The 14,724-nt window shown below is 43.9% G+C and overlaps 1 protein-coding gene across 1 annotated transcript in view; it reads left to right on the forward strand.

The window, feature by feature from the left end:
• nus1 (NUS1 dehydrodolichyl diphosphate synthase subunit) overlaps nucleotides 1-6,708 on the forward strand; it is a 7,794-nt gene extending 1,086 nt beyond the window's left edge. Inside the window, exons 2-5 of the mRNA XM_068343271.1 lie at nucleotides 589-720; nucleotides 2,273-2,425; nucleotides 3,714-3,813; nucleotides 5,760-6,708. Of these exons, the coding sequence (XP_068199372.1) occupies nucleotides 589-720; nucleotides 2,273-2,425; nucleotides 3,714-3,813; nucleotides 5,760-5,850 (476 nt within the window). The 3' untranslated portion in view covers nucleotides 5,851-6,708. The remainder of the gene's footprint in view (nucleotides 1-588; nucleotides 721-2,272; nucleotides 2,426-3,713; nucleotides 3,814-5,759) is intronic.
• Nucleotides 6,709-14,724: the final 8,016 nt, after the last annotated feature.

Raw genomic sequence — 14,724 nt, forward strand, 5'->3', positions numbered from 1 at the left:
GAAACCATGTTGGTCTGATCATACGTGTGAGCCAGCACATGTCCTCCAGCCTCATCTGGAGATGTGGGGTCACGGGTTATTCATGATCACAGGTTAAAAAGAGTTGTAAATAGAGAAATGTCAGGATGGATGCCTCAAAGTAGAGTCATGATCACATTTAACTCATTTATTCCAGAAATAACAGAGTTTTAGTAAACAGCATTAACATTGATATCCTTATGTTCTGTTTGGATATTTTGTTTTCCATACCCTTGAAACAGGTCAGACAATAACCTCTTTAATATTTATTTCCTGTCTTTCTTTTTGTAATAGAGGTGTTTCTTTTTGTGGAGCCGTGCTTTAATGCCAGTATCTTCATTTTACAAGGTTTATAATCAGAATAGCTAAATGAAAGGCATCAGTAAAAATGGTTTTCAAATGTTTGGACTTTGTTTGGAGGGTTTTGGAGTGTCTTGTGACCAGTTCGGGGTGTAGTGATTAACACCGGGTTGTGTAACTGAGGACGCCACTGGGAGATGTGTGTGTTTGGTCTCTGACCTCTCCTTCTGGAGACAATATGTTTATGGTTATCGTTCTATTGTCCCACAGGTGTGTTCCAGAAAAACAATTCCAGAATGCTGGATGAGATAGTCCGGCAGCAGCAAGACTTACTGGGTGTGGATGGATCCAAATACAACGTGAAGCATCTGAGTGGTTGTACTGACAAACATCTACACCATGGTAAGCCTCATCACTACCGTCTGTTTAATATTATTGGTGTTTTGTTATATAAGATTGTTTAAATTGGATAATGGTGTACGTGGCCTCTTCCAGTCACAGTGGAACAGAGAGTCATTGACTGATGTAAGAAACTGTCTGTTCACCAGGTTGGAGACCTCCTTCCTGTCAGAGAGAACTCATGATGACAACCTCTGTTCATACATACTAACTAGAGTCACAGTTAAATCATGCTATTACAATCCTAGGAAAGCAAACAAGTTACTCTATACTCAGATTGCAATAAACTGAAATGAAAGTACTGAAATATATCTGGCAAGTAAAGTCACTCTAGATCTGTTAAAAATGCGTTAATACTTGCTATTTTTTAAACTTATGTTTTGCCACAATTCAATACAGTGGTACCTCTACTTACTAAATGAATTGGTTCCGGAAGAAATTTCGTAAGTAGAGACGCCCCATACGAATGCCCTAATCCGTTCCAATCCCCCCAAAATTCAGACATAAATGTTTTATAAAGCATAAAAATGCATCAAAACATGTAACAAATACATGTTAAAATTAGATTATTACACAATAAATGAGAGTTGTGCATAATGTAAAAAACAAAGAATAGAGTAAAGAAATAAGAAGAAATTTTAACTGCTGTCCTCATTGTTTTTTGCCCTCTGTGGTTCATGCCCTCTTGCCCCCCCATGAACAACAGAGTGAATTCCAGTCCTCCTTCTGAACTTCTCCAACCACCCACGCGACGCCTTAAACTCCTTAAACTTCCTTTAGTTTTAATAACGTGGTGATTGTAGATGCATTACGGCCATATTCTTTGGTGAGATCAACCAAACGCATCCCTTTTTCAGGCTTTTCTATCATCTCTTGCTTTGTTTGTACGGACAAAAAAACTCTTTTCTTTGTCTTTTCTTTTCCTCTTTTCTCCGTCACTTTCTTGGGGTCCATAGTGAATACTCTAAAAGTTAATATATTTACGTACAACTATCAGAACACCTCACGGGTCGAGGGCTGAATGACGAGGACGCTGCATAGACACCTATCTAGCTACACACAGAGGTCCCTCTCAGCCGATGGGATACAAGGTAATAGCCAATGTCAGAGCAGCTATAAGAATTTTGCGTTCAGGAACCTGTGGGAGCTGCGAGCATCAGCCCAAACTGTATTTTTACCTTTCGTAACTCGAAATTTCTTTTGTAACTAGAGGTAATATTTTCCTGTAGAGACATTTGTAAGTAGAGGAACCACTGTATTTTCTCTTCAACGTTAAAATTCTAGGTCTGTAATTGTCTGGATTTCCCTTTTCCACTGGTGTTTGTTTGTGATGTGGTGAATGGTTCTAGACCATGTGGTGCTTTGCCTGGAAAGAATGCCACTGATGTATTAAAGTTACTGTAAACGGGTGAATACTGGTTTTATGTGCTTGTACTGAAAAGGAAATGTTCATGCAGTCCCCTGTTCATCCACACAGTGGGGTCATCTCAATAGAGAGTGACTATTGAAAATGTGTGTGTGTCGTGTGTTTGCGCTGTGTGCACTGGTGTGTAAGTGCTGTCCTGCAGGCCCACAGTAGAGATGCTGTCTCCTGAGGACGGGAAGCAGAGCATTATCCAAGCAGCACAGCGGCTCTGTCGCTCTGTGGAGAACAAAGAACGGACCTCCAAAGATATCAGCGTGTCCACGCTGGACGGAACACTCAGAGGTATCCAGGTTATATTCTCACATTTTCATCTTAGAGCTTCTTCTAAACTCTTTTCACACGCTTTAAACCCTGCATTTTAAACAATGATGCAACTAATCTGTAGATTGTTACGGGTTGACAGCCTCCAAGGGGCGCTCTAGCAGGAAGTGCAAGACTGAGAGGTGGAAAAGATACCATCATATTTTGAACAGACATTTTTACATCATGCACACTCCTTATGATGGGAAACTTTTTACATCTGCTAGTGTACAAGCAATACATACGGTACTCAGTTTATATAATACAGAAATACTCTTGTAAACCACATGGACAAATATGAAAAACCAGGGTGAGAAAGACCATAGATGCTTTGATCTATCCATGCAATAGCTTTGATCTATGGTCAAAGCTAGTGAATAGCTATGACCTACCCTGAAAGGTCAAATCTATGCAATTGTCAGGTACTACTTTCAGGTACTCGGACCTACCCTTTGCGAGATGTTGCAGTCTCTGACTGCCTTGGTTCTTGTTGGCTGCTTGAGATTAAAGCCAAGTGTACACATGCTTGTGCATCTCCAGTTGATGGATGTAATAATTAACATTGTTAGTAATCATGTTACATCAGTTTTACCGCTTTATTGATAACTAGAACCAAGGCAGTCAGAGACTGCTACATCCCTCGACTTACCTACTTTCAGGGTAGGTCACGGTACCCTGAACGACAAACACACGAACACTTACAATTACAATACATCACCGCTTTGAAGCGGGATGTAATAATGGCTCCTCACATGACATTTAGATAACATTCTTTAATTCACACAACTAATCTCAACACAAACTTGGTTTTCAGCATGGAACTATGACACAAATGTAATACGCTCTGCAGCATCTACTCCAGTGGAAGTAGAGATGACAAAAAAGTTATTGCTTTCTGCCGTTTCACGTTTTGTAGTAATTCAACTTTGATCAGTTAAGGTCCTCCTTTACCACAGAGGGAGGGTTCATAAACGTTTAAATTACCGTAAATAATGAAATGAAAAGCTTGTCGCTCTATCACGGAATTTTTTATTCGTGTGTGGTTCCTGTAACGCATTACCCACGAGGAACGAGGGATCACTGTACCAGAAATCATAGCAGCTGAGTGAGCACCACCTTATGGTGCTGAATTAACAGTAACCTATACAACTGTACTCATCAATAATCACAAGACATTTAATTTTTCAGAAGTACGACAAATTGCTCCTCTGTCAGGAGTGATCATGGAGAGAAATCAATTGCTGTCATGCTGTCTGTCTGCTTCATTCAGAGTTGAAGAACATACCAGATCCTGAACTGGTGATAAAATTTGGTGCTGTGGATAGTACACTGGGCTTCCTCCCCTGGCACATCAGACTCACTGAATTCATGTAAGCAAGTCAACTTTTGTTTTTTGTTTAATGGATCAGGACGTGTTGACAGAGTTCTTGTCCAGTTCATACGTACTATTGCTCTACTTTCACACTAAGTATGCTGCCAACCAAAGTCATTTGCTATCACTACAGCTGAAACACTACATTCATTTGGTTGTTATTACCCTGTGAGAGAGTAAGAAAAAGGTATGAAAACGTTTGGGCACCCCTGACAATTTCCTATATCTCCATTTCTAAGTCATTGGTTGTTTGGATCAGCAACTTAATTGTCCTCAATCAAAAACATTGGACACAGTAGGTGTGGAATATGACTCAATACAAAATTACACAGGTGCAAAAAAAAGCTATCAGAGATTTCAGCTGTCATTTTCCACCGTGAGGAATCAGTTGATCATTCAACTTTTGTTTATAAAGCGCTTAATCACATCAACAGACATTTCAAAGTGTTTTCACCAACAGAAACCCAATAGAACCCTCCATAAGCAACGGCAGCGGGGAAAAACTCCCTCATTGAGGAAGAAACTCCAGACAGGACCCAGACTCCGGGGACGGTTATCTGCCTTGACCGGTGGGGTGGGAATGGAAATACAATGTAGATTGGCAACTAGGAGCATAGGAAATGGAAGACCACAAACACAATACTTGTTAAGGCCAAGAAAAATGTCAGAGGCAAAGGTGAAGGATGGTGAGAATGGTCAAAGACAACCTACATCATCTTCCTACAAATGATGTCCCTGTGCTTCGTTCAACTATTCAACACACTTTGCACAAGGATGAGATGTGTGGGAGAACAAATGGGAAGAAGCCTTTTCTGCACACCTGTCACAAACAGTCGCTTGATCCATGCTAAAGTACATTTGGACAGGACATCTTTGAGTTGGAATAAAGTGCTGTGGATTGATGAAACAAACATGGAGTTATTTGGTCATAACAAGGGGTGTTATGTAGGCGGCGAAAGAACACAGCATTCCAAGAAAAACCCTTGCTACCCACAGTCAATTTGGTGGAGGACCCATCGTGCTGTGGGACTGTGTGGACATGGATTCCACTCAATCAGCAGAATCTTGAATAAGGTTCAACAGTCACAACGTTGAAGTTGCGCTGAGTCTTAATAGTTGAACAACATAATGACCCCAAACACTGCTCCAAAAAACGTGTGACGCCAGTGCACCGCGGAGCCTCACAGAGACTCAGACAATCACACACACACACACACACACCTTCAGTCAATTTGGATCGGCCAGTTAACTTGAAGCTCATGTTTCTGGAGAACCCCCCCAGGCACGGGGAGAACATGCAAACTCCACACAGAGCGGGATGTGAATGGAGGTTAAACAGAGGAGTCAGGTGGGACATCGCTCCAGGAGGCGCTGCAGGGAAAAGAAACAATCATGAATGCTATGTGTTAGTACCCACTTTGTGGTTTTGATAGTAGCCCATATGCACTGAAATATTTTCTATCGTGTTGGGGTGTTCAGCTTTTTAACACTTGTATAATTTTGTTTTTTATACACATTGCACATCTTCTATTAGTCTAGTTTCATTATTCAAATATACCTCTGATGGACACAATAATAATACATCAAAAAGAAGTTCCTGATCCAAACTCCCAATGATATATAAATGAAAATAACGGAAGTTGTCAGGGGCGCCCAAACTTTATCATGCTACTGTAACATAACGCTAACATCAGCTAGCAATGGTAGCCTGATGAGACGGTAGGGTAGATAAATGTGAAAAAAATACTCAGATTAAAGAGACAAACACTCAGTAAAATGATTTTACGGCTTCTTCTCTTTTTCTTCTACCTTAATGAAACATTTTGGCCATCACATGTGAGTTCTAGCTCTTGCATGAATGTTGTGAATCATCTTGTAAAGGTTTGTTATTCTGGAGTTGTGAGCTGTGGACAGGTTGATAAGTTTCTTCTGCTCTCTCCTCAGTTCTTTGCCCACTCACAGGAATGTGTCTTATGAAGACTTGTTGGGGGCCCTGCAGCAGTATGGGGCCTGTCGACAGCGGCTTGGCCAGTGAGCATCAGATTCCTAAAACTTAGAGGTGGGGTCCACACAGTGGGTGGTGATCCCTCCACTCCTAGCTGTGTCACTCCGTAGTCCTCTTCCCAACTCTGTCACTTTACTGGGTCTGTGACAGATTAAGAATGTCAAAGTCAAGAAATTGAGGAGGTTTAACCACCAACCCTTGTGTTACTATAGACACAGCTCTCCAGGATCCTGGAAACAGCTTTGCATCAGAGATGGACTGACATGAGAAGACTGGACAGATTCTGTCTGTATTCTCAAACCGTGGATCCACTGTTTACTCTCCAGCTGCTTTTTTGCTGTTGTAGACCTGTTTTTTTCCAGCGGACAAAAAAGAAGAAAAGAAACCCAGAGCTTCAGAAACTGTCCCATTTTATTGAGAAATTCAACAGTTATGTTCATAATATCAGTGTGTCTAAAAATATGAATAAACCTAAAAATTCTTCAAATAATTTTTATTTTAATGCGCACAAATGCATTGAGGACACTTCACATTGTATTTCAAAGCATGAAAAGTAGAAAAAGTCATTGAATGTTATATTTTACATAAAGTTAACAATGTTCAAAAAATAGGAGTGCTGAGTTCAATTAGTGACGTCCTTTGGGCTTTTCCCTTCAGGGGTCTCCACAGCCAATCAGTGTCCTCCATCTAACCCTGTCTTCTGCATCCTCTTCTCTCACACCAACTACCTTCATGTCCTCTTTCACTACATCCATAAACCTCCTCTTTGGTCTTCCTCTAGGCCTCCTGCCTGGCAGTTCAGAACTCAGCATCCTTCTACCAATATATTCACTATCTCTCCTCTGGACATGTCCAAACCATCTCAGTCTGGCCTCTCTGACTTTATCTCCAGAACCTCTAACATGTGCTGTCCCTCTGATGGACTCATTCCTGATCCTATCCATCCTGGTCACTCCCAGAGAGAACCTCAGCATCTTCATCTCTGCTACCTCCAGCTCTGTCTCCTGTCTTTTCCTCAGTGACACTGTCTCTAGACCAAACAACATCGCTGGTCTCACCACAGTTTTGTACACCTTTCCTTTCATTTTAGCTGAAACTCTTCTATCACACATCACACCTGACACTTTCCTCCACCCGTTCCATCCTGCCTGGACACGCTTCTTCACCTCTTTTCCACACTCTCCATTGCTCTGGACTGTTGAGCCTAAGTACTTCAAATCCTCCACCTTCTTGATCTCTTCTCCCTGTAACCTCACTCTTCCACTTGGGTCCCTCTCATTCACACACATGTACTCTGTCTTACTGCAGCTAACCTTCATTCCTCTCCTTTCCAGGACAAACCTCCACCTCTCTAGCTTCTCCTCCACCTGTTCCCTGCTCTCACTGCAGATCACAATGTCATCTGCAAACATCATAGTCCATGGAGATTCCTGTCTAACCTCGTCTGTCAGCCTGTCCATCACCATAACGTTAATTACTGACGTCATTGATTATGTGAAAAAAAAAGGTCCTTAGTTACGGATCAAGGTAACTGGTGCTGTAGATGCTGGCTGCATGTTTGTCCTTGAAACACAGTAAAATGATTTGTTCAAGGCATTCAGAAGAAGAGCGATCTTTAATTGAGAAGTTCGTAAAAGAAGGAAAAACCTGTAAGGAAGTGCAAAAACTGATAGATGTTCAAATAAAATGTCAAACATTTTAAAATGGCAGCAAAATCCAGAAAGATGAAGAAAAAGAAAAACTTCTAGAATAGATCGGAGAAAAACCAAACTGGCTCAAAAGGCTCAGCCTTTGATCATCTCCAGGAGGACCAGAGAAGATCTAAGGTGGTCTCTGAGTCCTGTAACCATCAGAAGACGTCTATGTGAAGCCAAGCTACCAGCAAGAAGCCCCCCCACAAAGTCTCATTGTTAAAAACAGACATGTGCTGAAACGGTTACAGTTTACCAAAGAACACACTGACTGGACTAAAGAAATGGACTGATGGGGGTCAGATTGTTGTTTTTGGGTCTGAGGGCCACAGACAGTCTGTCAGACAACCCCCCAACACTGAAATGAAGCCAGAGCACACAGTGAAGACGGTGAAGCATGAAGATGTTAGCATCATGATGAGGGGATGTTTCTCATACTATTGTATTGATCCTTTTTTCTTTTTTTTAATACAGTATATACTGGTCTGATCCCCGAAGGAGATTGAGAGCACGCTCTGGTTAGTAAATACTTCAAATGCTTGCATACATGTTAGTGTGTTCAGGCCCCTGTAGCACACAGACACACACACAGGAGGGGGGATTGTGGTGGGAGGTAGAGTGGCGGGCAGCCTGTTTGTGGGGCGCCCCAAATGAGCGACTTGTAAAGGGGGACAGCACCTTGCTCAAGGGCGCCTCGGCAGTGCTCTGGAGTTGAGCTGACACCTCCCACTGTCAGCTCACACTCCGGGTGTTTTTTATGGGCGGGAGCGGAAACCAAACCACCAATCTCAGAAACATTGGACGGCCTGCTCTACCACTGAGCCACTGCCGCCCCTGGTATTTGTCAAATACCAGGGATCATGGATCAATTTGAGTCCATCAGAATACTGAAGGAGTCATGCTGCCCTATACTGAAGAGGAAATGCCCCTGAAATGAGTGTTTCAACAAGACATTGACCCCAAACCATCCTGCAAGCAACCAAAGTCATGGATCCAGACAAATAGCATCCAACTAATGGAGTGTCCAGCACAATCCCCCGACCTCAACCCCAGAGAAAACTTGTGGGCTGACATTAAAAATGTTCATGGGGCAAAACCAAGAAACACAGAGGAATTGTGGAGCCTAAAACAATTGTCCTGGACTGGAGTTCCTACTGACCGGTGCAGGAAGTCGGTCGACTCCATGAACCACAGTAGAGGTAAGATCTTAAGCCAGAGTCCAAGCCTCAAAAAGTCGGTAATTATATTCGGGTTGGGCTGGATTTTTTGTGGACTCGGGCTCAGGCTTAAGATCTTAATGATCCAAACTTTTTAAGTAAATATATATTATGTATCTCAAATGATCTATGGGTATTACACTAAGGAATACCCTTATAAAATAAATAATTTAGGTAAAGCAGACAAGGCGCTGTATGAGAAACATCCATCTACAACACCTGCTCCGTTCCCTCCGTGCGTCAGCTGTATCTTCTGCTGTCACTTTACTTTTCCGATCATATGCGCACTGAAAGTAGAGGTAAGATCTTAAGCCCGAATCCAAAATGTCAATAATTACATTCCGGTCAGGCTTTAATACCCGCGGGGTCGGGTCGGGCTGGATTTTTAGGCCCGATCTTACCTCTAAACCACAGATGTGAAGAGTTATCGGAAACTGTGGTTATGACACTAAATATTAGTTTAGGATTCAGCAAAGTTGAGTCTTTAAGCATTTCTTAGTTTTATGCTGTACATTTTTGAGTTTTAAAGACACCAATAGTGCTATTTTAAACTTTGTGACTTTCTGTAAATATTATCATATTCTTTTTTCACTTGCTTTGAAATAGAATGTGAAGTGTCCCCAATGCATTTGTGTGCATTAGCACTAGAACTCCCAAGGCAGTTATTTGATTGCATTCAAAATTTGTAATGTCATAACTTGGTTTTAAAACAACCCAGATGTACCAACATGAGCCTGACTTTTCCTAAATGTGTGTATATTTTATTCTGACATTGGCGATCATTTAAATTTCAAAACACAAGAGAGATCTGAGTGTTTCTACCTACAATTAAAATAGGCAGTCATTTTGACTGCTGACAATATTTGTATATATTTTTTGGATTATCATTACAATATTCAAGAATAAATTGGTAAATATTTTCAATGATAATCTAAATTATATACAAATAATGTCTCAGCAGTCAAAATGACAGCCAGTTGGAGTTTTAGTAGTTGCAGAATTCTGGGAGTGTTAAAAACTATTTAATTTTGAGGTTTACTCACATTTTTAGAAAACACTGCTATTACTAGAAACATAAAAGTGTAACAGCTGAATTTGGCCCAATGTAATGGTTAATGTGTAAATATGAGAAACATGTGTGGCTCTGTTTTCCTCCGTGACATCCAGCTTGCTGTCCTTTTTACATGTTTGGTGTTTGTTTAAACACATTCAGGGGTTTGTTAAAAACTGGACATGAAAATAAATAAATGCACTGTTTGTCTGCTGACAGCTCCATGTGTTTGTGTCACTTCAACGATATTTTATAGTAACTAATCTGACATGTCATTAAGACATTTAATATTTGAACATTTACCTCTGAAAAAATGACAAAAGCATTTATGAAGAGCAAGAAGCAAACCAGTGAAAGATAAGAGGTTAGTTAGACCTTACAAAGGGATTGCTGCTCACAATTTGTGGATTCCACTTTATTGCTTTGTGATGTTTTGGTGACGATCAGGAAAATGATCTTAAATAATGAAGGTTCAGTGTTCACCAATCACCTTCATAGCTTGGAATAACCCTAATATGACCATAGACGCCTGAAGTCAACCCCCATCCAGTGACGAGCAGAAGCATTGAAAAACAATAAAGACCAACAATCAAGCAGTATGAAGAAGGCTGCTGTGGTGAAACAGCCACATCTCAACTTCACAGTGTGCAGCAGGATGTTCTACCAGTCTGTGGTGGCCAGCGTTCTCTAGATGTTCTACCAGTCTGTTGTGGCCAGCGTTCTCTAGATGTTCTACCAGTCTGTGGTGGCCAGCGTTCTCTAGATGTTCTACCAGTCTGTGGTGGCCAGCGTTCTCTAGATGTTCTACCAGTCTGTGGTGGCCAGCGTTCTCTAGATGTTCTACCAGTCTGTGGTGGCCAGCGTTCTCTAGATGTTCTACCAGTCTGTGGTGGCCAGCGTTCTCTAGATGTTCTACCAGTCTGTGGTGGCCAGCGTTCTCTAGATGTTCTACCAGTCTGTGGTGACCAGCGTTCTCTAGATGTTCTACCAGTCTGTGGTGACCAGTGTTCTCTAGATGTTCTACCAGTCTGTGGTGGCCAGCATTCTCTAGATGTTCTACCAGTCTGTGGTGGCCAGCGTTCTCTAGATGTTCTACCAGTCTGTGGTGACCAGCGTTCTCTAGATGTTCTACCAGTCTGTGGTGGCCAGCGTTCTCTAGATGTTCTACCAGTCTGTTGTGGTCCACGTTCTCTAGATGTTCTACCAGTCTGTGGTGACCAGCGTTCTCTAGATGTTCTACCAGTCTGTGGTGGTCCACGTTCTCTAGATGTTCTACCAGTCTGTGGTGACCAGCGTTCTCTAGATGTTCTACCAGTCTGTGGTGGCCAGCGTTCTCTAGATGTTCTACCAGTCTGTGGTGACCAGCGTTCTCTAGATGTTCTACCAGTCTGTGGTGACCAGCGTTCTCTAGATGTTCTACCAGTCTGTGGTGGCCAGAGTTCTCTAGATGTTCTACCAGTCTGTTGTGGTCCACGTTCTCTAGATGTTCTACCAGTCTGTGGTGGCCAGCGTTCTGTAGATGTTCTACCAGTCTGTGGTGGCCAGCGTTCTCTAGATGTTCTACCAGTCTGTGGTGGCCAGCGTTCTCTAGATGTTCTACCAGTCTGTTGTGGTCCACGTTCTCTAGATGTTCTACCAGTCTGTGGTGACCAGTGTTCTCTAGATGTTCTACCAGTCTGTGGTGACCAGTGTTCTCTAGATGTTCTACCAGTCTGTGGTGGCCAGCGTTCTCTAGATGTTCTACCAGTCTGTTGTGGCCAGCGTTCTCTAGATGTTCTACCAGTCTGTGGTGACCAGCGTTCTCTAGATGTTCTACCAGTCTGTGGTGGCCAGCGTTCTCTAGATGTTCTACCAGTCTGTGGTGACCAGCGTTCTCTAGATGTTCTACCAGTCTGTGGTGGCCAGCGTTCTGTAGATGTTCTACCAGTCTGTGGTGGCCAGCGTTCTCTAGATGTTCTACCAGTCTGTGGTGGCCAGCGTTCTCTAGATGTTCTACCAGTCTGTTGTGGTCCACGTTCTCTAGATGTTCTACCAGTCTGTGGTGACCAGTGTTCTCTAGATGTTCTACCAGTCTGTGGTGACCAGTGTTCTCTAGATGTTCTACCAGTCTGTGGTGGCCAGCGTTCTCTAGATGTTCTACCAGTCTGTTGTGGCCAGCGTTCTCTAGATGTTCTACCAGTCTGTTGTGGCCAGCGTTCTCTAGATGTTCTACCAGTCTGTTGTGGCCAGCGTTCTCTAGATGTTCTACCAGTCTGTGGTGACCAGCGTTCTCTAGATGTTCTACCAGTCTGTGGTGACCAGCGTTCTCTAGATGTTCTACCAGTCTGTGGTGGCCAGCGTTCTCTAGATGTTCTACCAGTCTGTTGTGGTGACCAGCGTTCTCTAGATGTTCTACCAGTCTGTGGTGGCCAGCGTTCTCCAGATGTTCTACCAGTCTGTTGTGGCCAGCGTTCTCCAGATGTTCTACCAGTCTGTTGTGGCCAGCGTTCTCTAGATGTTCTACCAGTCTGTTGTGGCCAGCGTTCTCTAGATGTTCTACCAGTCTGTGGTGACCAGCGTTCTCTAGATGTTCTACCAGTCTGTGGTGGCCAGCGTTCTCTAGATGTTCTACCAGTCTGTGGTGGCCAGCGTTCTCTAGATGTTCTACCAGTCTGTGGTGGCCAGCGTTCTCTAGATGTTCTACCAGTCTGTGGTGACCAGCGTTCTCCAGATGTTCTACCAGTCTGTGGTGGCCAGCGTTCTCCAGATGTTCTACCAGTCTGTTGTGGCCAGCGTTCTCTAGATGTTCTACCAGTCTGTGGTGGCCAGCGTTCTCTAGATGTTCTACCAGTCTGTTGTGGTCCACGTTCTCTAGATGTTCTACCAGTCTGTGGTGGCCAGCGTTCTCCAGATGTTCTACCAGTCTGTTGTGGCCAGCGTTCTCTAGATGTTCTACCAGTCTGTTGTGGCTAGCGTTCTCTAGATGTTCTACCAGTCTGTGGTGACCAGCGTTCTCTAGATGTTCTACCAGTCTGTGGTGGCCAGCGTTCTCTAGATGTTCTACCAGTCTGTGGTGACCAGCGTTCTCCAGATGTTCTACCAGTCTGTGGTGGCCAGCGTTCTCCAGATGTTCTACCAGTCTGTTGTGGCCAGCGTTCTCTAGATGTTCTACCAGTCTGTGGTGGCCAGCGTTCTCTAGATGTTCTACCAGTCTGTTGTGGTCCACGTTCTCTAGATGTTCTACCAGTCTGTGGTGGCCAGCGTTCTCCAGATGTTCTACCAGTCTGTTGTGGCCAGCGTTCTCTAGATGTTCTACCAGTCTGTTGTGGCTAGCGTTCTCTAGATGTTCTACCAGTCTGTGGTGACCAGCGTTCTCTAGATGTTCTACCAGTCTGTGGTGGCCAGCGTTCTCTAGATGTTCTACCAGTCTGTGGTGGCCAGCGTTCTCTAGATGTTCTACCAGTCTGTTGTGGTCTGCGTTCTCTAGATGTTCTACCAGTCTGTTGTGGCCAGCGTTCTCTATATGTTCTACCAGTCTGTGGTGACCAGCGTTCTCTAGATGTTCTACCAGTCTGTGGTGACCAGCGTTCTCTAGATGTTCTACCAGTCTGTGGTGGCCAGCGTTCTCTAGATGTTCTACCAGTCTGTTGTGGTCTGCGTTCTCTAGATGTTCTACCAGTCTGTTGTGGCCAGCGTTCTCTATATGTTCTACCAGTCTGTGGTGACCAGCGTTCTCTAGATGTTCTACCAGTCTGTGGTGGCCAGCGTTCTCTATATGTTCTACCAGTCTGTGGTGACCAGCGTTCTCTAGATGTTCTACCAGTCTATGGTGACCAGCGTTCTCCAGATGTTCTACCAGTCTGTTGTGACCAGCGTTCTCTAGATGTTCTACCAGTCTGTGGTGGCCAGCGTTCTCTAGATGTTCTACCAGTCTGTGGTGGCCAGCGTTCTCTTCTTTGCGGGGGGAGCAGCATCAGAGCCAGTCACACCAACAGACTCAACAAGCTGATCAGGAAGGCTTTCTCTGATTGGCTGTAGTCTGGACACTGTGGAGGCTGTTGTGGAGAGGAGGACTCTGAACAAACTGTTATCCACCAGTCTGACTGACTGCTGACTGACTGCCTCCCTGCTGCTGCAACATGTGAACCTCCCATTTTGGAATCTATCTATCAACTGATCAATAGAATGATAGATCTTAGTTTTGTTTTTCTTACTGAAGCAATCACTGGATCAATCACTGATGTCATCTGTTATTCTTTGGGGACAGATTAAATACTGTATACAGTTTTGGAATTGACTTACACAGAATTTACACTTACTGTACTGTATTACCCCGCCTCCCCTGCGGTCAGGGGAGGCAGGTGAGGCCCATCCTCACCTGCCATCATAAAAGACAAAAATGGAAGAAATAAATTAAATGGTTATATATTGTGGTGAGACTTGGTAGGAGGAGAAGGACCATAATCACTGACCTTGTGCAGGTGTGGCGGGAGGGGGCAGAGACAGGAGCAGTGAAAAAGATTGACAGATGCAGCAGAAGGGATTCTTGGAGCAACACGCACGGCAGAACGGCACTCTGGTAGCCTGAGGGAGGGGTCGCCCGTGGTGAGTTAGCGCTGCCGGCGACGAAGACCGATAGCAAGGGGAGTTAGCCCCCGTGTCCAGATTAGGAGGGGAGGCCTAGTGCCGCATGTAGTCAGATTAGGGCCCATTTTAGGGAGTGCTGGGCTGTCCTTGCTCCTTGTGTGGACTTGCTGCCACTGCTACACTGGTCCTGCTGCCACTGCTACACTGGTCCTGCTGCTACTGCTACACTGGTCCTGTTGTCACTGCTACACTGGTCCTGCTGCTACTGCTACACTGGTCCTGTTGTCACTGCTACACTGATCCTGTTGTCACTGCTACACTGGTCCTGCTGCTACTGCTACACTGGTCCTGTTGTCACTGCTACACTGGTCCTGTTGTC

The sequence above is a fragment of the Antennarius striatus genome, chromosome 19 (genome assembly GCF_040054535.1).
Source record: "Antennarius striatus isolate MH-2024 chromosome 19, ASM4005453v1, whole genome shotgun sequence".
Taxonomy (NCBI): domain Eukaryota; kingdom Metazoa; phylum Chordata; class Actinopteri; order Lophiiformes; family Antennariidae; genus Antennarius; species Antennarius striatus.